Below are 20,335 nucleotides of genomic sequence, written 5' to 3'. Positions count from 1 at the left end.
GTCTGAAGAAATTACAAGACAACAGTTACCATTACCAAACACTTGTCTTGTCACCCACTACAATGTAACACCAAATAAATAACATATTGTAGTGCACAGAGTGCCATGTAGAGTAGGGTGTGTTGTATTCCTACTTTATTTGAAGGAAACAAGTAAGAATCATTTGTAATTTGGAGCATTTTAACAGACACGGGGGAATGAACGTTATCCCGGGTATGAGGAAAGCACTTAATATGCAGATGCGGTTTGAATGGGCTGTTTCATTGACTGAATAGTATGTAGTGGAACAGCATTACCTCCTTGCATTAGTGCAAATGACCGCTGCCAGCTGCAGGTTGGTTTGCAACGCAGTCACTCGCTCCAGTTCCTGTGAACAAGAAAGAAATTAGTGGTAAAAAAAGAAAAACACAGCAGAATCTGGAAACCTTGGAACATTTCAAAGTTTATGTTTTAGATTCTAAAGAATTATTTAATATTTGCCACAAAAAAAACGATGAAGTATCTAACTTGTGCTAAGAAGCCCCATCACCTTATTGTAACACTGAGGGCTTTTAAAATCTATAGGACACAAAGATATGGTTAGACTGGTGCATTTATGTAGTTGCCAGTGAAATATACCTCTAATAATGCCATTTACCCAGCAAAGTACTGCGCAGACATGAATACTCACACACACAAAGACACATTTATGAGGGCGTTCTACATTGAGATGCATCCTGATGTGAGCATTTTATGAAGATAGATATTCTAGATAATGTCGTTATGGTAAGGGAGGCATCATCAGTGCCAACATGTAATGTAGATCAGAGGAACAACTTGCAAAACCACAGATAATCAGAGAAAAGCTTCCTTTCTTCAGAGCTTTGACAATAAGAAAAAGGATAAATAAACTCTCTGGTCTGAGAGTTCAGTTATTTTACCACCTTAGTGACCTCTGCTGAGAGCAAACACTAGGACTGTGCGACAAATTGCATAGCTGTTTTATTGAAGACTTTTCTATTCCTCTCTTGGTTTGTATTTTCTTGATCAGCCAGATGACAAGCCTGAAGTGGAAGATACTTGTTGTTTTTGTTATTTAAATTTGTTATGCTGCATCACCCTTCCGCAAAAGAAAAGGTCCTCCGTTCACAAAAATGTTCCCATAACACCATCATCCATCAAACAACCCCTTACCCACGGAATACAGTCGGGGGAAATTAAACTTCCACAAGCATAAAAACAACAACAATAGCACCAAAGTGGCACTTCAGCTGTGTGTACGGGATCAATGATCCCATTTAAACCAATCTGCCCTCATAATCTCGAGTGTTGAGACGATGACAAGCCCTCAGAACGGTTTTACAAGGGTTCACCTAACAGCCCCGGTTCTCTCTGAGGGGACATGCACCATGAGCCTTTCACACGCATGTTATGTGCTCCCTCTCCAAGGCTGCAGATCCTGATTGGAGATTAAATCAGCGGTAGAGAGGCATCGTTACCGATATCTGATATCAGTTCAAGACACTCAAATAGCTGGATTAGGAATCCCATACCATTATTTCAATAAATGACAATTGAGTTCATTTATATCCATGTATGCATTTGCTACATTTGAATAAAGCAATGTCATGCCTGTTGTTATGTGTTGCCACACATAAGAATGACCCCAGTCACTTACACACAGTGAGGAATATGCTTACTAATTAAACACGGATATCAAATGGGCATCGGTATGAGCCGATACCCAAAGCCCAGGAGTCGGTGTCGGGTCCGCAGACATCGGATTGGTCCATCTCTAATCAGCGGCATGGCATGCACAGAGGCACGAGCAGCCGCAGATCTTTGGGATAAGATTTCCTCTCAACATGTTTGCCTTGTGGCCTCCGTTTCCTTTTCTTTTGTTTTTACACTGACACTACTGACTTTACGTATTACTTTCATTTCTTTGTTTGCATTCTTTTGATTATATTCTGGTTCATGAATTACTAGATTTGTTCGAAAACCTGCTTTTGTCACAGTCTTCGAGCCGGGCTGTGACAGTGCATAGTGCTGGTCGGTTTTAATTCAATCAGTAATAGTCCGATTAGTTTCAAAATAGATGCACTCGGAGTCAAATCTGGTCACGGTAGGAGCCATTTAATTCCTGTATCTATCCTCTCTCTAAGCTACAGTAAACCTAACTAAATCAGCCCTGACTCTGCAACGGGAAATACAGCAACTGGGAAGACCTTTAAAAACATGGAATAAATCTTCAAGTGAAGACAGACTGAATTCCACTGAATAACAACACAAATGCAGGTGTGCTGTGGATCGCAGTACTGTACACATGGAAGCAACTACACTAAAAGGAAACTACATTCCAACAATGTCCAAAAACAGGCACTGGTGTAGGAAGTGTAGGTCAAAGAGGAAGAGATGTCAAAAGGGAGATATATTTAAGCTTTTAGATTTTTATTCATAAGAGGTCCTCCCTGCGACTTTCAAGCCCATCGGCTATGCACGGTCTCTGTTACCCATCCCACCCATATATTCTAATTATGCATACAGTAGGTTTATGTTGTTTCCCACACAGTCACCTAAATGGTATGTGACCAGACCTGCACACTCCCACCAATATTAACCTGTCAATTTCTAGTCTCCCAAATGAAATGGCCTTAAGACCCCCATGTAGGTATGACTGCCGAACTACGAATCTCTTTCAAAGAAGGAAACTGGGGAACACAAACAAAAGCCAGGAACTGTGACAAATAAGTGTTTCCAGTGGGAAATAATGTAATACTAGTCCAAGCCCCTTTCCAATGGTGTTGAAAGACATTGTCAGGGCTACCTGGGGCAAATTAACTACAACTTGGCCTCAAAAAAAGCAATCTTTCTTTCCTGGCAAGTGGTCATGCAGTTGGCCAATCAATTCTAACCTGTCTCTTTTCATCAGGAGAGATAAGAGTAGGATGGTATTTTAAATTGACACACTGTGTTTTAGCAATCCAGCAATTTAACTGGATCACACTTTGAACTCATGGACAATAATTTGGCATATGGTCACTTCAGAATACCAAATTAATTAATGTGTGTGGAGCAACAGTGACAAGACACATGGCCCAAAAGAAGAAAGGTTAGTCGCTACATAGCTGTGACTCACATCACGATGCTTAGTGGGCCATCATTTCAGGCACTGAGGCATGGGTGTGGATGTGTTAGCACAATTTATGTTTCCATCGATGCGTTATACCCAAGCACTGGGGAGAAGTGGCATTGTGCCTGTGGCTGTGGCTGTGTTTCTGCACTAGTGTGTGTTTCTGTGTACATGTTTGATAAGATATCACAGAGGCGATAAGGCGCTTTGGGAATGAAAATAAGGTGGAGAAACTGATGACGCCTCATCAAGAAGAAGGTGCACAGAACAGTGAGGGGAGCCTTAGAGATGCAGGCTAAGCACATTTGCCAGGCACTAAACTCCATACTACTTCTGTAAATCAAGTGGCCAGTACTAAGTTGGTCAATGTTGTTTTTGGTGTTTCTGAATGCTATAAAGGATGTAATAGTAAAACTCTGTTGCCCTTCTCATTGTGACATTGATGCAGTCACAGTTGAACTCCACAGGGCTTGTGTAGACCGAGTGAGGGGCTGAGACGGGTCAATGGAAATGCCCCCGAAATCCCTGGCAACGTCTGCTAATAAGCCCTGCTGTCATTTTGACTCTGCAGAGTCACAGGGAGGGTCACAGAAATAATGATCAAATTGCTATGCATGTACTTCAGAAAGCTTAACAATAATGGTAATTCCACTGCAATTTCACCACATACCAAATTTGACATACTCTACCAAACTTCAATATTGATGCCTCTGATGGGACTTCTGAAGTTTTGATTGCTAAATCAAATGAATCAAAAGAACAACTCCTATCCATCCAAGACACACTGGCTCATTTAGCCAGTCACAAATATTTGATCTCCTGCCAAAACACTTTTATTTTGAAGCACACCAGCCAGCCAGAACATCATATACAGTGACAGCAAAGGTCATTGTGCCTGAACCGGCAAAACAATATGAACAATGCAATTTTGACAGTCAATATATGAAAAAGAAAATGTAAAAAATAATTGAACTCAATTGACTTACTGTAGCTTAACATTAACTCATAAACCTTCCTCCTGGTTTGCATTGGACGTAAACTGGGTGCTCGCTTGTGTGTAATCAAACGCATGAAAGGAGATTGCTCCACAGGCGACTGGAATTAGTTTTTGCCTCGGACAGACGACTTCTCACAGGCTTTTTAATGTTGTTCCAACGGCTGAACTCGTGCTCTGCTGCCCCACTGGAGACTGAAATTACCAGACTTTCTAAACAGGGGATTTCCCTAACCTGCAAGCATTTCACTGAGGAAATCCTGCAGCATGTGCTCCTTCTGCACAAGTGGAGCAGCTGCACGGGCACTACTCAACAACCCTTAGTGCACAATAACATGCTTTGAGACCTGCAGTCCGTCAAAATGATATTTTACATCAAAATATGATGACAAAAGTAATTTGGTTCACACGAGCTCTGCTCTCAATATACTTCACAATTCATATTCAGTTCCTGCAAAGTTAATTTCAATTTAGCGAGGCACACGTGTGGGCCTTGAGGAAGAGCATTCAAGTGAAATCCAAAGTGTCAGAAACGAGAAAACAACTCGTGCTCCCTGGTGCTAACAGACTACTTTGCCAAACGGTTTGATGCATGGTTAAGTCGGGCAGTCCGGAATCAAACCTCCGGCCCCCATTCCCTTTACCGACGTTATACTTTATTTCACAAACTGATAACATTGTGAATAAAAACTACATTATTTCCTCCTTTACCAAATCTATGGATGGAGTCACATTTCCTATTGCCATGGAGACGGTAATTCTACCTTATCTTGTTGGTAGTCGACAGCAGGAACACATCCACTGACCTCAAAATAACTTGATACAATCATAAAGAGAAGAAAAAATGCCAAGCCCCCGCCCACCCCCCAAAAATAAATAAAAATAAAATGTTTTGGAATTACTTTTTCATGATGAGAAAAGACAGAATGGGTTGTGTCATGTGGTCGTCAGTGTTCACTGGAAGCTTACCTTGACATAAGCAGGCTGTTTCTCCAGAATAAGATCGGCGACCTTTTTAGAAACCTACAGAGGGGGGGGGGGGGGGGGGGACACATGAGAATTGGAACATATAAAAAAAGAAAGGCCAAATGTCACCCTACAAAAACAGGTTTGGCCACAGCTATCTTGCTACCAAGGATGGCGCTGGAATAACAATCACTGACGTCTGTATCCAGAGCTCTACATAGCCAAACCTCTTAAAAGAGCCTCTCTCTTTCTCAGTTTAAATTAATTTAATGTCTTTCTCAATGGCATTACTCCTGCGTCTTTCAATGTCCCTGTTCTCTCCGGCTGTGTTGTACGTACTAATGTTCTCTCCTTCTACCAACTTGACTCACATCCAAGGGGAAATTTTCGATCTAAAGAACACGGTCCTTGCTTATGGCATCAAGGACGACCCCCTGCTATGAGTGGTGTCCTCCATTGCTTTTAGTGAATAAGTAAAAAAGCTGAAGAAGACTGAGGGTTAATGGATATTGAATCAATCGCTGCCTCATCCACACTGAAGGACCACACAAACAAGGTCTTACAGATTGGAGAAGAAGCTATGGTTAAGTCTCACTCAATATTTGCGACATTTTGAAAAAGTTAATGTAAACAGTCCCATATTATGATTCAGTGTCATTGGACTGTCCCGGTCTGGTAAAACACCTCCATGCCTCCACTTTATAACGCAAGCTTTTTGTTATAAAAGCGTTGACTCGTAACTCAAGCGACATTAACCTTGATTACCTTGATCATCAGGGTTGATATTTATATTTTTGGTGTGTACAATTGGTTAAAACAGGATCACCAGTGTGACCGGACATTACATTCTCATGTATGTTCAGTAAGGGCTGATTTATAGACCTCATGTATCAATTACAAGGAAAACAATTAATTTAAATGTCAAAGTCAAGAGTGAATGATGCTCAAATGTTTCATATCTTACTACAAATGCATGAGCTTGAGGTGAATGTGCTGCTCATTATAGTGACAAAAAGTAGTTCCCTTTTCTTTCTATGCCCGTCTTGTGTTTTTCAACATCCAAAATGCATGAATAAGATGGTCACGGGGAAAAACGGATTCAGTACAATTAAGAAGAGGTGTAAGACATTGCACAGGGAAATAGTGAAGAAACAACAAAATAATAGAATTGTATTAAAGAAGTCAAAAACACTAGCTCAACCATTCACAGAGCTGCCCCAAAATTAGGCCATAACGCCACCTATTGGCAACCGACTGACTTTTACACTGAACTTTTTAAAAAGGAGTGAAAAAGTCTTAACACATAATTGAAGCCCAGCAGTGAGTCATCAAACCCTCCTACCTGAGCTACAAGGCCAAAGTCATTAGTTCTCAATGACACTCACACACATCATCTATTAGAATGAAAAAGCTAACAAATACAAACATTGATAACAGAGATTGAACATGTTTGGACCATTTGGTCATTAGCAGGAAGGCTGTGGTGTACAGATATACATAGACTTATAATACATGTGTCTGAATAGTTTGCTACTTCTTGCAAATGTTTACTGAGATGTATGAGGCCATTAGGTTTGGTAGCAGTGAAAGGTCTCGAGCAGCTCAGAAATAGTGATATTCAGTCTTCCTGATTAAGAGAGGTAAGGACTGAAACAGTGAGGGTTACCACTAATCATTGGCTCAACATGGATTGTTAATTTACCCTGATTTTAGTGCTATAAACAAGCTATATTATTGGGCTATTACAAAGTAAAACTCCTCTGGTTGGAAAAAGAAGTCCAATTGTATAGAAGTCAATGAGAAAAGCATCCTACTTCTTACTTGATTTAATACCTCTAAACATGGGTTTATGGTCTCAATCTTTAGTTTCAAATCTTCTTCATTTAGAGTGAAATAGATGATAAAGAAGGGAATACTTTAGGGCGTGCTACCTTGATTGACAGGACGCTACCAAAGCGTTACTTTAAACTTTTCCTAGTGTTTTCAGGTCATTAAAGTTATTTGTTTTGGTCGCTTAAAAAGGTCTTATTCAGTGTTCGCTCCACACTCTCGAGGTTGCAAAAACCAAGATGGCGATGGCCAAAAACCAAAATGTCGATGGCCAAAATCTATGAACAAAACTCGTATTCACTTTGAATGCGTTTGTCTTTTTCATACAATGATGTCATCTCCTGTGCTCCATTTTCAGTCACATGCACACAACCTGAAACTTCCTCTACACAGTAGAACTTTATTTCAGCCTGACAAACACAGGGACAAATGTGGCAGCCCGGGAAAGGCTTAGGGAAAGGTTGCATAAGCGTTACTTAGTTTGAAAAAACTAAGCAGTGGGAGAAAAATCATTATTGCTGCAGGAGGGATAGTCATCTCTAGCTTTCAAGTCTCATTAAAAATGCAATATGTTCATCCAAGTTACCGCTATCGCCTCTGAAGCCTACATCTCTGTGGAGAAAGTCACTTTGAGGTGGATGAGAAGGCAAAATGGTGCAATACTGCTCATAAGTTGTACCTACAAAGGCAGTAAGCACAAAATGTTGTAGAAAAAGTACTGGTCAGTAATAGTAAAGAAGTTAATGTTTTGGAACAGGTTTAAATATAAAATACATTCAATAAAAGCCTAAAGATGGAACACAAGCATGTGTGTTCACATTAATTAAAGGGCTTCTACCATCTGTGTGTCTCTATGGGCATTCTGGCAACAACACGCAATCAAACTCAGTTTCTTTTATCAAATGTGTCGAAGTCTCGCTGCACAAAAAGGCAATTCGTCCTGAAATGAGCCTCTGCCAGGCATGTTTTAAAGCTGCCAATTAAGCTTGGGTGCTGTGGCAGAACAACAAGTGGTTCTCTTCTCCGACACTACAGAAAGTATGTTCTACCCGACAGCAGATTGCATAGAAGGAAAGAAAAAGTAGAGTGACGGGATAGTTACGTGTCGAGACACCAGAAAAGGTGGCAAACAGAGGAAAGTACAACATGCAGTACGCATGGTACAGTACACACACACACACACACACACACACACACACACACTCTGCCAGAAGGAAAGGCTGACAACAGCCTCATAGTGAGAATCTAAAAGCTCTATTTCACACACTGATGACTACGAGCTCAGCGTGTGTGTGTGTGTGTGCGTGTGCGTGTGTGGGTGGTAAGAATGCAGACATATATATTGCTTAACTATAGAGATGGTCTTGAATAAGACCACGTACAATCATCCACACGTACGACTTCACAATACAATAAATATGTGTGCTAGATTCTTTTGCAGTATCTGTCAAATAATTCAGTTTTTTTTCAAGTGTGAAAAATAAGAATTCAGCAGCCCCTTTAAGCCATGCTCTACTAAAAGGCTTTAGAGTTTCTCCTCCATCTCATGTGCAATAAGACCGATATTAATGTAAATCAGGCCTCATAAAGCCTCATATTTGACCAAATCAAAACAGAAATCCATCACAGTAGCTCCCGTTATGACAATAGTGTTGTTTTGCCGATACAAAACAATGTGTATGTAATGTTTTATTGTCTCTTTCTCATCTCTCGTGATCATAGATCTATGGAACTTAACAACAGGAAGATGGGGATTGTCGGAAAGAAAGACAATAAAAGAATTGCTTGAAAAAAATGTACGCATGAAAGGAGAATACTATAATACAATATATTTTTCAAAAGCCTTTGGGCATTGAGCAAGACAAACAGGTAGAGGGTTTGCGCATTTAGGCTCAGGTTTGTATCGATGAGCTTGCTGAGAAACATAGATGTGGATTTTCTGCCTGACAGCACACTGGACCAATTACCGTAGCTATTCCATTGAGATGCCTGCGGGCTCACTGACAGAGAGAGAGAGAGACATAGAGAGAGAGACATAGAGAGAGAGACATAGAGAGAGAGAAGGCATGTGTGAGAGTATGTTTGTGTACTCTTGGACTTTGCTAATTTGTAGGTCTCACCATTCCATAGGCAACAAAGTCTGGAGCACCGTCTCAACTAGACAGATGGCTCTGTGGGAAACTGCAAAATGTGTTAAAGGTGGAGAGGTGAGGAAGGACAGGCATGTATGAAAAAGGAAGGTAAGCGGAAACGTGGAGGGAATAGACATGGCAAAGTACAAAAAAAAAGTGTGTAGAGCCATGGGAGTGATGGAGACAAACAGGTGTGCAAAGGTACACAAGCTTGTCAGGAAGAAGGATAAGGGGGCTCAATCTGCACCGGACTGTGACAGTGCAGGGTGCAGATGGGGAAAAAAACTCTCTACCTCGTTTCTATAAATAGAATGTGTTGACCGGCCAGCTCTCAAGTGTGAAACTGTGAGTACCTGACGGACCTCAGAATGACGGCGACTATGTAAATGGTCCTGATGTGTAGCACGATAAAAAAATGCAGCTACTGACATCAAAGCAGTCTGCAATGCACAAAGGACAAACTATTGGGTACAGGTCCCTTTTTAGCTGAAACGACCATCTATCAACAAAACCCATCAGGGGTTAATGTTCCTGCCTGGTTTCACACACACAACCATTGACTGTTGTGGACTGAAGGGTTGAATGTTTGCCATTGCCATCTTGTTCTTTTGGAACCAAGAGGGACATAAAAAAAAAAGGGTGTAGCTGAGTACAAAATAGCAGACCAAAATATCACAATTATCTCTGATGACCTGAAAACACACTGTTAATGAGTGCAAGTTTTAAAGTTGTAAGAAGAAAACACAGACAACTCTCGGAGGACACAACACAGTGGTAGGAACCTGTCAATCACAAGGAAGCCACACCCTAAAGCATTCACACAACATGGCTGTTGACTGGGGTGGGACACAAGAAGTTGTCAGACATTTTGGTGCTACGCAAATTCTAGGCTCCTGAGATACATTGCTAAGAGGTAATGGAGCAACCGCAGAAATGCAAGGTATTTATCTTTTGGGTAATTATTTGTTTACGTTTCTCTAATCTGCATTGCAAGCAAGTGTTTTAAGCCAGTTTCCTGTTCAAGAACAAACTTTGAACCTCAAGTTTTTAGCTTTGTGACCACACTGCTCACAGTGGTACTACAGTTGAACCTATATAATTAAATACACTTAGCAAACCACATTTTTCACAACTCCACATGTTTCATAATACCATACATGTCCTGTTTTAAGTCAATATACAGCACGTACTTTATTTCCACGAGAGACTATTTCCAAAAATTAAGGAGAAGGACGTTTATTTCTGCATTTTTTTAATAGAACCGATTTTCAATGGGTCAAAATGGTTTCACACTTTGGGGAAGCCTCTAGTACAAGATTCTGACAACACTTTGAGAGGATACGAGAGGCTGGGAGAGCCTGTTGACAAACTAATCGACTGCAAGCATAGGGATGTTTTTGAGAGAGAGACAGACAGACAAACAGAGAGAGAGAGAGAGAGCGAAACACACAGAGACAGAGAGAAAGGAGAAAGAGATAGACAGACAGAGAAAAAGAGAAAGAGAAAGAAAGAGAGGGACATAGAGGGACATAGAGGGACAGAAAGGGAGAAAGACAGACAGAGTGAGAGTGAGAGTGAGATACTTACTGCTGCCTGTTGTCTCTTCAGCTTGTCCCTGTGTTCCTCCAGCTCCTGCAGGTTCAGTTCAGGCGGTAGTTTCTATAATTACACACAGATACAAATGTACAACCGTGTTGTTTCTTACATTATATCCTCTAACACAGGTGAAAGCTTGTGCAGACACATCCACAAAAACACATTTTACTTCTACACAGCTGCTTTCTGTTCAGTGTAGTAAACGTCCCTGCAAGGCGTGTGTCAGACAGATAACTAGTCAAGGTAAAAGCATCAAACGGCATCCTTAATGAGAAAGAAATTTGTGTTTTAAAAGATCTGCAGGAGAGTCAAAAAACAAAACAAGGTAAGAGAAAGGTGAAACGGGCCATCATCCAAGCTAAAAACCCAGAACAAAAATACGATCGAGCAGAACTTTCTGCATGGCAACTACAGGGCAGTGTGGCAGGGATTTAAAAACATGGCCACTGTAAACACAACAACAGAGAGAAGACGGGTCTCTGCCCAAACAAACCAATAAGCTTTTACACCTGCTTCGAGAGGTCCAACCTGGCATCCGACATGGCGGAGCACAAAGCCGGCCTTATGTCATCTACTACACCCCCCCTCCGAAAACAGGATGTGCTGAACCGGCTTAAAGCCACTGTTTACAACAAGACTGCTGGACCTGACGGCATCTGTTGCAGGACTCTCAAGCACCATGTCAAGCAGCTCAGCGGGGTCCTCCAGCAGCTCTATGAATACCAGGGACCAAGAAGTAGTCCTGCTGCCATGGAAAACCTCAACAATCATCCATGACCGGCTTGCTCCCTCTTAAACTGTTTCCAGTTTGGTTACCGAACTAGAAAGGGCCTGATTCTTAACTGGTCCTGGCTCCTATTTGTAGACATTTCCTCTGCATGTAACGCCATGCAGCCTGTCATTACCAGTTCACTCAGTACAATATAGACCAAGGTTTTATTTTATGGATTATATTATTTCAAGCGACAAAACTCAAGAGAGCCCTTTACTAATGGCACTTTATCGGACACACTGATACCAGCCAACTGATACCACCACAAAAGTGCATCTTATCCTCTCTCCTGTCGACCATTTTCTTATTCATCTTGTGTCTTTCATTACCTTGTAAATGCAGTACCAGCATAACACAGTCCCAAACACTTATCTTGAATGTAATTATCTGTTTTCACCCCAAATCAAATTGCGTTTGTGTATTAATAAAGTTGTATTTAAATTTATTAAAAGCAGAACTATGGAAGTGTCGGTGCTCAGGGCCAGAGCAGGGATTTTATTGACTAGGCATAGCTGCAGCTCTTCCTCCATTAAAAACAAAAAGAAAACAAAATTAATTTCCTCAAGAAATACACCTTGCCAGATTAGGAGTAAGATTAGTCAAGAAGGTAGAGGGCGTTATTGAGTAAACACTAAACAAATTCTGCTCAGGAAAGAAGATATTACAAATCCATGGCCCAAAGGATGATAGGTAATTACTTTCCCCTTGACTGAGAGTCTCATTTCAGATGGTGTAGCAATACCAAGATAAATCTAATGAGATTTCACACCCTTCCTCTGTTGAGCGGATGCAATCCATAAATCCAGATGTCAATGGTGCGTATGCCGCTCAGCTGAAGTGTAAGAAACAGCAGCTCAGGTGAGAAAGAGTTCTAACTCTGCCAGTCAGGCGAAGTTCAAAGTGCAGGGAACCATACAATAACCATATATTTTCATATTAGAAATGCTGAAAAGTATTGGGTTTTATGGAATGAATATCTAATAGAGGGGGTGTGGGAAGTTGGGAGTGAGTCTCTCATCATCATTTTACAAGTGAGCGTTCCTAATTCAGTCAATGTGCTTGCTCATTCAAACAGAGAGTATCTGACCTCCAGTTCATGCTGCACCATGTCGAAGGAGTCGTTAGAGTAGTAGACCTCCTCAATGCTGTCGATGATCTCCTGCTCCGCTTGGGGGTCAATGGGCTGCTCCCTCAGCTCCCGCAACTCCTCCTGGAGGAGTTTGAGATAGATTGAGAGAGAAAGACAGTGACAAGAGAGAGGGAATTAAAAAATGTCCTTGAAGTAAGCACTGAAGACAGTTCCAGACACACTGGGACACAAACAGAAGAGGGTCCAAAACAGAGAATTACATCATTTCCTAAGTAAACAAACAAAATATAGAACATAAACATCAAGAAAAATACATCAAAAGACAGAAATAGGGTAATACACAGGGCAGAAAAATAGGAAAGATGCCGAGGGAAAGAACAATAATGGGGAATGGAGAAAGGATTAAAAGAAGAAGTATAGAGGAGTACAGGGACACGGGCATGGGTGAAGGACAATGTGAAGAAAGGACAGAATGAAAATGAGGTAGAGAACAATAATCAAGGAGAGGGAAAGAGGAGTTGTGTAGTGTGAAAAAAAGTGAAGTAGTAAAAAGTTCAGTTTAGGAGAAGATTGCCGCTCGTTTCGTTGGCTAGCTGTCATGGGGGATGCCAGAGAGCCTTGAGAGGAAAGACGAGAAGAAAGGAATGACCGGAAAAAACTCTACAGGGATTCCCATCAGAGCCGCATTGATTAACATGCTGTGCATCCGTCGTGGCTTATTGCTTCAGTGAGACTTTTAGATGAAGGGTTCTAAGCTCTTATTTCACGGGTCATGTGTACCTAACTAGGGTCAATAACTAAATGTGGGAATCCCACACTTGATGCCACGATTCTGAAAGCGTGCAGTCCTGCTTGGCTAAATGACTTACCGAGATTGCATTATGATGAAAAAAAAGTGTTGGCTGAAAATTATAACGTTATAAACGTAATGTCATTTGATAAAATCGCAATCAACCGATAAAAGATTTTTGGAGGTAAATCTGAACACTTGAATAGTTGTAAAATGCAATAAAAGCCACATCCAGATTTATTTTCTTTCCTCCGTTAATGTGAATGAGCCCGAGAACGAGGCTGGGCCGACGGCTTGGAGGCGCGGTTACAGAAAATGCTAGTCTCTTGCTCTATAAACCACATGAATGAGGAAGATCACCAGAAGATCTGGGTAATTTAATCTGAATCATATACTCGGAAGTCAACATTTTTTTGCTCCATGCTTCACTGAGTAACTTTTGGGGCGCAGCGTTTACCATCATCTGTTTCCATGCATCTTTGAAATGTGTCTTCAAAGAGTGTGGTCATTGAGTGTTCGCCCGACTAAAATGAGTTAACTAAATCGTTGCCAGATCTCGGGAAGAGATCTTGCTGAGAGTGAACAAGTACATTTTCTCCATTCTGACACTAAATGTCATTTGTGTGTCAGAATGGGGGTCTAATATGTACTGACTATGGTGACTATGGAGTGAAATAATCGGTCATAAACTGTGTTCACGTTCACTTCTCCCATTGGAGTTAATAGACTAATAATAGACTAATAGCTCTGTCGCTAGTCACAGAAGCAGGAAACTTTCTTTAATGTCTCTAATAGAACTATCTATATATTACATCCCATATAGGGAACATTGCATGCGAGGCGGATTTATGCCGTGAGTGTAAATATTTTATATAAAAAGGTAATGTTGAGTCTAACAGCCCATTAAAGCACAATGACACTAAGAATAGACAGTAGGCTTGAGAAGCATGAGAACCAGGAAGGATGTGGAATTCAAGGATCAATGCAATCCATATGCACCTTATATGCATTCATACTGCATCAAATATCCATAACGTATATATATATATATATATCTCTATCAAAGATCAGCACACATCATCCCATATCGACTCTCATGAGGTAGCAGACACTGATCAAGAAAACCCTGTTACACACCTGCCTAACCACAAATATGTTCCCAGCTCCTATCCGCAAGAAGCGTGCAGCAAGGCGATGAAGCCTGCCTCCCACGCAGCGGAGTCTGCCTCTGCGGGTGAGTGCGTCTTTCTAAGTGACATGTATACAGGAGCGCTGATGCAGGTTTAATGGTAAAATACAGACTCATTTAATTATATTACACAATCAGATTCCCTTTTATATATATCACGTTTAATTTTTATACAAGACAATTGTAAGGATGGTAATAAATAATTATAATGCGTCTGTGCTGCTGTGTGTGTGTGCATTGTGCACAGACCTACAGGCAAGTGTGTGTGCACTGCCATGTTTGCATGAGGTAAAAGGAGTGCGCAAAGGCCTCCGGGGGGAAGGTGTGGGTGAGCGTGTGGGATTGGAGAGGAGGGGTAGAGGAAAGAGATCCCACTCTGCCATCAAAGGGTGGGTGGCAAATCAGCTCAAATGAGAAGGGAAGCGAAAAGGGGAGAGGGGAGGATGAGGTGAATGACTCATTGGTAGCAAAAGTTACAGCGAAAAGAAAGCGAGAGGAATGAGAGAAAACACAAAATGATGTGAAGCCACTCCTGTGTGGTTAAGAGCAATCCACCTCCCCTGTGCCACCGTCTCTCTCTCTCTCTCTCTCCCTCTTTTCCTTCTCTCAATCTCCCACCTGCAGTGACGTACGAAACTCGAAACATCTTCAAGTGAATGACTCCTTGAGAGGCTACCTTGGGTTAAATAATTCCCTTCTTTCCCCGCGGCAGCGTGAGCACAAAACAAACCAGACACCCCTGTGCCACACATGTGAAACCCAACAGCAGCCGCCGTGAGGCTTTGATCAAATTTCACTTTGAAAGATGAGGGAAAAACAAACCACCCTTAGCAAATTAATAAAATTCTCATCTCGTTGCAGGAAATATATTTGCATCCAAAGTGTGGGACGTTTAACAAGCATTATCAAAGTGAATATCCGTGTGGAGCGCTGATGTTTAAATACAGAAAATCAATTGCAGAACAAAAAGGTGCTCCACATCACGCCACCTTGATAACTGAAAATGAAAATGTAATTAAAAAAAAGGAGATTCATGTCAAATACAGCGAGACATTAGGAGAGAAAGACAGTCCACCATGGACTCGTTCATTAGATAAACAAATCAAAACATCCTCATTGTGATCACTATTGAATATTTATATGCAAACCCAACTGTGTACCCTCATCTGCTCCTACAAAAGGGCTTAACACATGCGTCTTCTGGGACATTAGGACACAATCAATACACAAATATCCAGGATGCAATACTGCTGTCAGCTGCTGGGCTAACATGTAATACTGTTGAATACTGTTGCAATTATTTTTCCTTAACAGTAATTACCCAGTCTTTATCACTGCATCAAAAGCTAAAGTTATTTTGTTATACGAGTGAATGGGCAGGCTGCTGGACATATCATTAGAACATAGTATCTCACAAACAAAGTGTGAAATGTCAAAGTGAGCTGTGTTTCCCCTAAAGAAAGCCGGTATCAACTAATGACCTCCTGCAGCTTCAGCATCCATTCTTCAGAAAACTGCACATCGGAGGCCCTGAGCCAATCATATCCATCCTAAAATGTTAGGAAGCACTACAGCATTGAATAGGCGATGCACTCGCCGGTGTAAATGAATGCTTTGTGTGACAGAGAATTCTGATGAGATAAAACTGTAATGGGTGAGCTGATGGTGGCCCCTGCTGGTGGGAAATGGTAACTGCATGTACCTGGAGCACTAACAGCAGGGTTATAAAGGAACCATTTGCCTCAGGGAAACTGAAGCCTCCAGGAAAAACAACTGTTCTCTCAACAGAGTTAAATAAAACATGTTCACCATCACACAGAAACCTGTATAACGCGTTATACTTTAGGGCAACTAACCATTTTAGCCTCAACATATCAGTTGGAATATATTGGGTTTCCTGTGCCTCCGTTTATACAAAGGTTACTAGAAGTATGTGTTTTATACCTAGAACGTCTTGTTAAGAGATATAGCGCACCACAATACCTATACAAGAAAATCTTTAAAACTGACTCGCAGAGGGACAACAATGTTGAACAAAAAGGTTTGGAGTGAGATATATGCCGAAACTTAAACCATTTCCGGAACCAAGAGAAATTGACAAAATTAACAAAAACATAAAAGTAGCTTGGAGCCATTTAAATTATATATATTTTTTTATAAATAGTATTTATACAAATAAGCTTTTGTTTCACACTCGAAATGAAACAAATGACTTTCTGTCTATCTCATGGTGTATACCTGGTTCTATCAAAATCTCACATTGACATCTCAACAACGGTCAAACTTTTATTTGGCTCTTTGCCCACACCTACATGTAAATGTGTAAAGGTCATCAGGTACACAGCAGCAGGTGAACAAGGGGGATCAGATTGTCTTTAATAGAATGTTTCCCCTGAAGGTGAACTGCTGCTCGAGCAAAGAGTCTGACCTCGGTCTGCATATATCCAACCTGACATCTGTGAAAGCAGCCAAATGAAATGTGTGTATGTTTGCAAGAAGCTGGCAATACAATAATCATCATGATACAGGGGTTACCATTCAATCGATATACTGCTATACTACTGCAAGCAAGGCGAGGTATTGTAATAATGTTGTATACAATTTTAAGAAAACTGTAATATAATAGAGAACACACCGCCATATGAATACAATCTTGAGGAATAAAAGTTGATGTTTTAATGCAATCACAACAGTGGAAACTGCATAACTTCCATTTATCACAGTCCCTGTGATACAACATCATAGCACTATACCATTTGGGCAATCTGAGCCACTTTCTGCCAACGAAAATGTGCATGTAAACTATCAATGAAAAAATGTATATATAGTGTTTTTGGGATCACAAAACAAAATGTATAACATAGATATCAATACACTTGTACTGAAGTGTATTGATATTGTCTTACATCCTAGCAGCTATACGCACAGTAACATTACATAATAGAAACCATATCAGAATCAGAATCAGAAACTTTTAATAGCCAAGTAGGTTTACACCTACAAGGAACTTAGCGTGGACAACAAATAAACAATCAACAAAGTGCAGACGAGACATAGAATAAAATGTAAAATGTAAAATGTACAGTGTAAGATAAAGTGCAATTATAAAGTGTATGTAATGTTTAAGTTAAAGTGACGTGTGTTATTTAAGTGTGCTGGTATGTGCAGGAGTGACCGGTGGAATATGGTCCAAGGGATGAAAGAGATGAAATTACAGATTAGCACCTGTCAGTTTAAGCACATTAACTTTTGTAATCACCAGCATAGGGAGAACTAGATTTATTAGGTATATCTATTAAAAGTGACAACACAATTTCACTATTTAGCCTGTCAAAGATTTGACAAATGTCTTGACATAACATCATAACCAAACTGCTTCACCAGGTGCAAGGTATCATGTGGAACTAAAATAGAAATTGCTGAATATATCAGTCGCCACTTCCTGTTAATGACCACGGAAAACCAAGTGGGGTATCTCTGGTGAGGTCACAAGCAGAGCAGAAATGATTCATCCATTAACTGATTGGCCACTGGACTTCAAACATCCGTATATCAGTGTGCATGTGAATCGGTGCTTTGGATATACACGCGCTACATATATGCAGTCCATTTACCTTCCCACACACAAATCTGCAATTTCAGGCTATCAGGTGTATCTTCATGTTTTTCCTGCGTATCATTCATCCTCCATCAACCTTTCAAGTCATGTCCAAATAATGACTTGACAGCATCAATTCTCAATCATCCCCTGCATCAAGCCCCTCCCCCTGGATGCTGTCAGCTCCTGGCGGATGATAAATGATGTGAATCATGGATAAAATGGTTGGAAACACAGGGCTTGCACCAAGCAGTAAGTATTAAGTAAGTAATAAAGATACACGCATGCAGTCAGGTGCCTTGGACTCACACTCATGAACAGAGAAGTGGCTTAAGTAATGCAGTGTTCCCCAAAGTGGCAGTGCCCGGAACATATTGAGAGGACTATTCACTTTTAATCAAAGAGGCCGGTAGGTTTCGGTGTATACAAAGCCTGCGTGGGCTCCTATTTCATTTCCCTGACAGCTGAAAGGCCCTGCAGTAAAGTAAATAAAGCTCATAGTATCATCAAATAATATACCTGGGTTTTGGCTGAACACACAAGATGCAGGTGTTTGCAGTTCACACATGAGACTTATTTTTCTGCTATATCTCGAGGGAGGCTGATGTGCATATAATCCATATAATCTAAACTAGGTCTGCTTAAACTATTGGAGCCTCATATCACAAAAGCCAAACCAAGCAGGTGCAATAATATCAAAAGAAATTCTTGGGGGCTATGATTCCAATAAAGGTGCATATGTCAGGCCTAAAACCTTGGAGTTTGATGTCTGCATATCCAGTTTGGCCACATTACCTGTTACCAATCCCAAAGCCTGGGGGGAGACGTGCATCCAATGAAGAGAAAGTAATTATCCTGAGACATTCCCCTCTGTGTTCACTCAGGCTCTAATTACACCTGGAGAACAAAGGACTGCTTATCTAATCTGAGCTTGATCTGCATCTTTGGGTGTGTTTCTGCATTAACAGGTGTGCAACAACAGACTTGTATATTGTGCAAACCAATATGATACAATGACCTCAACTTATTAGATCATTAAATATCTTTCTTGTCAACCATGAGACTGTTTAATGTGACAATAACATTGAGCACAAGCCCCATTTAAATAAATATAAGTGATGTGAATGAGCCAATCAGAGGAAAGACTGTACTTTCCTTTAACTTTTCTCATGACAAGACTTTGGGAATACACAACAGATTGAATGAAATTTCAGAACTTCTCAGCTTCGTCTCTCTCAACTCTAACGGAAAAACGCTTCCTTTAATCTTAACTGTTGCTGTGTTTTTCAACCGAGGCAGAAAATACTCAAAGCTAAGCATACAGAAAATAAAGTTACAGTCACATTAAGGCCAAACTACAACAACAATCAAAACAATGTCAACCATTAAACGCCCAGTCTTTCAAAAGTAGAAAAATTAAATGTCTGGTTGAATCAGCCAAGCCGATATCACCCCGCACTGTGAATAATTGGAGTTGGACACCTTCCAAACTGTACACAGCCACATTTAAAGAAGGTCACTACTATGAGGCAAAGTCAAAACAAAGCCAGCTGCGAGCAGTGCTTTGAGGTCTTAGTGAGTAAGGGACTATACATTATATAGAGCCACTCTGCGGCTTCGCTCTGTCTGCCGGGTAATGACAAATGCTTCCTGTGACTAAGCATGACTGATTGCATTTTCAAACACTGCCATCCAAAAACTCTAAAATACTATAACAGCAGATATTCCGGGTGTTAGGACTGATGTAAAGTGCGTCCTCAAGTGACAGAAATGGGAGCCATCTGTGTCTTTGCATTACTGTCTACAAAAAGCACTAGGTGGTGTGTAACCGATTTACAGGAAGCATTTCAAAGCAAAATTTACTTTGTGAACAATGGTATGTCTAACTCACAAACGATGCAATAAGTCTAGTTCAAATTTAAAACCACCCTGACACATTCAATCTTATTGTATCATTACTGTAACTGCTTCTCAGTTTGACTGCACTTGGCTTCTATTAATAATATGCTTCGTCAAGTTGCCCAAAATAGTTACTTAGCTAATTCACAACAAAAGGACCGTACATAAGAGGACAGTCTAGAAGTCTGCTTTTTGACTTTACCTGTGTTTGAAAGGTATAAAATAACAGCAGCATTTGTTCTTCAGTTGTCTTCCAGAAAGCATTAATCTCCTCAGATCTAACTACACAATGGAAATAGGTCAACATAGAACAGGTCGATCTACCTTTTACTACTTGAACACTTCATTAGATGTTGTCAACCTGAGA

General features: G+C 40.7%; 1 protein-coding gene across 1 annotated transcript in view; it reads right to left on the bottom strand.

Annotated features, from left to right (window-relative positions):
- The window catches only part of vps50 (VPS50 EARP/GARPII complex subunit), an 81,743-nt gene that overhangs the window by 60,610 nt on the left and 798 nt on the right, over positions 1 to 20,335 (bottom strand). The window contains 4 exon segments of the mRNA XM_034544669.1: positions 297 to 367; positions 5,076 to 5,129; positions 10,622 to 10,693; positions 12,490 to 12,612. Of these exon segments, the coding sequence (XP_034400560.1) occupies positions 297 to 367; positions 5,076 to 5,129; positions 10,622 to 10,693; positions 12,490 to 12,612 (320 nt within the window).

Source organism: Cyclopterus lumpus, chromosome 11, assembly GCF_009769545.1.
Source record: "Cyclopterus lumpus isolate fCycLum1 chromosome 11, fCycLum1.pri, whole genome shotgun sequence".
Lineage (NCBI taxonomy): Eukaryota > Metazoa > Chordata > Actinopteri > Perciformes > Cyclopteridae > Cyclopterus > Cyclopterus lumpus.
Note: the sequence above shows the minus strand (reverse complement) of the source record. Positions and strands in the feature narration are given on the sequence as shown.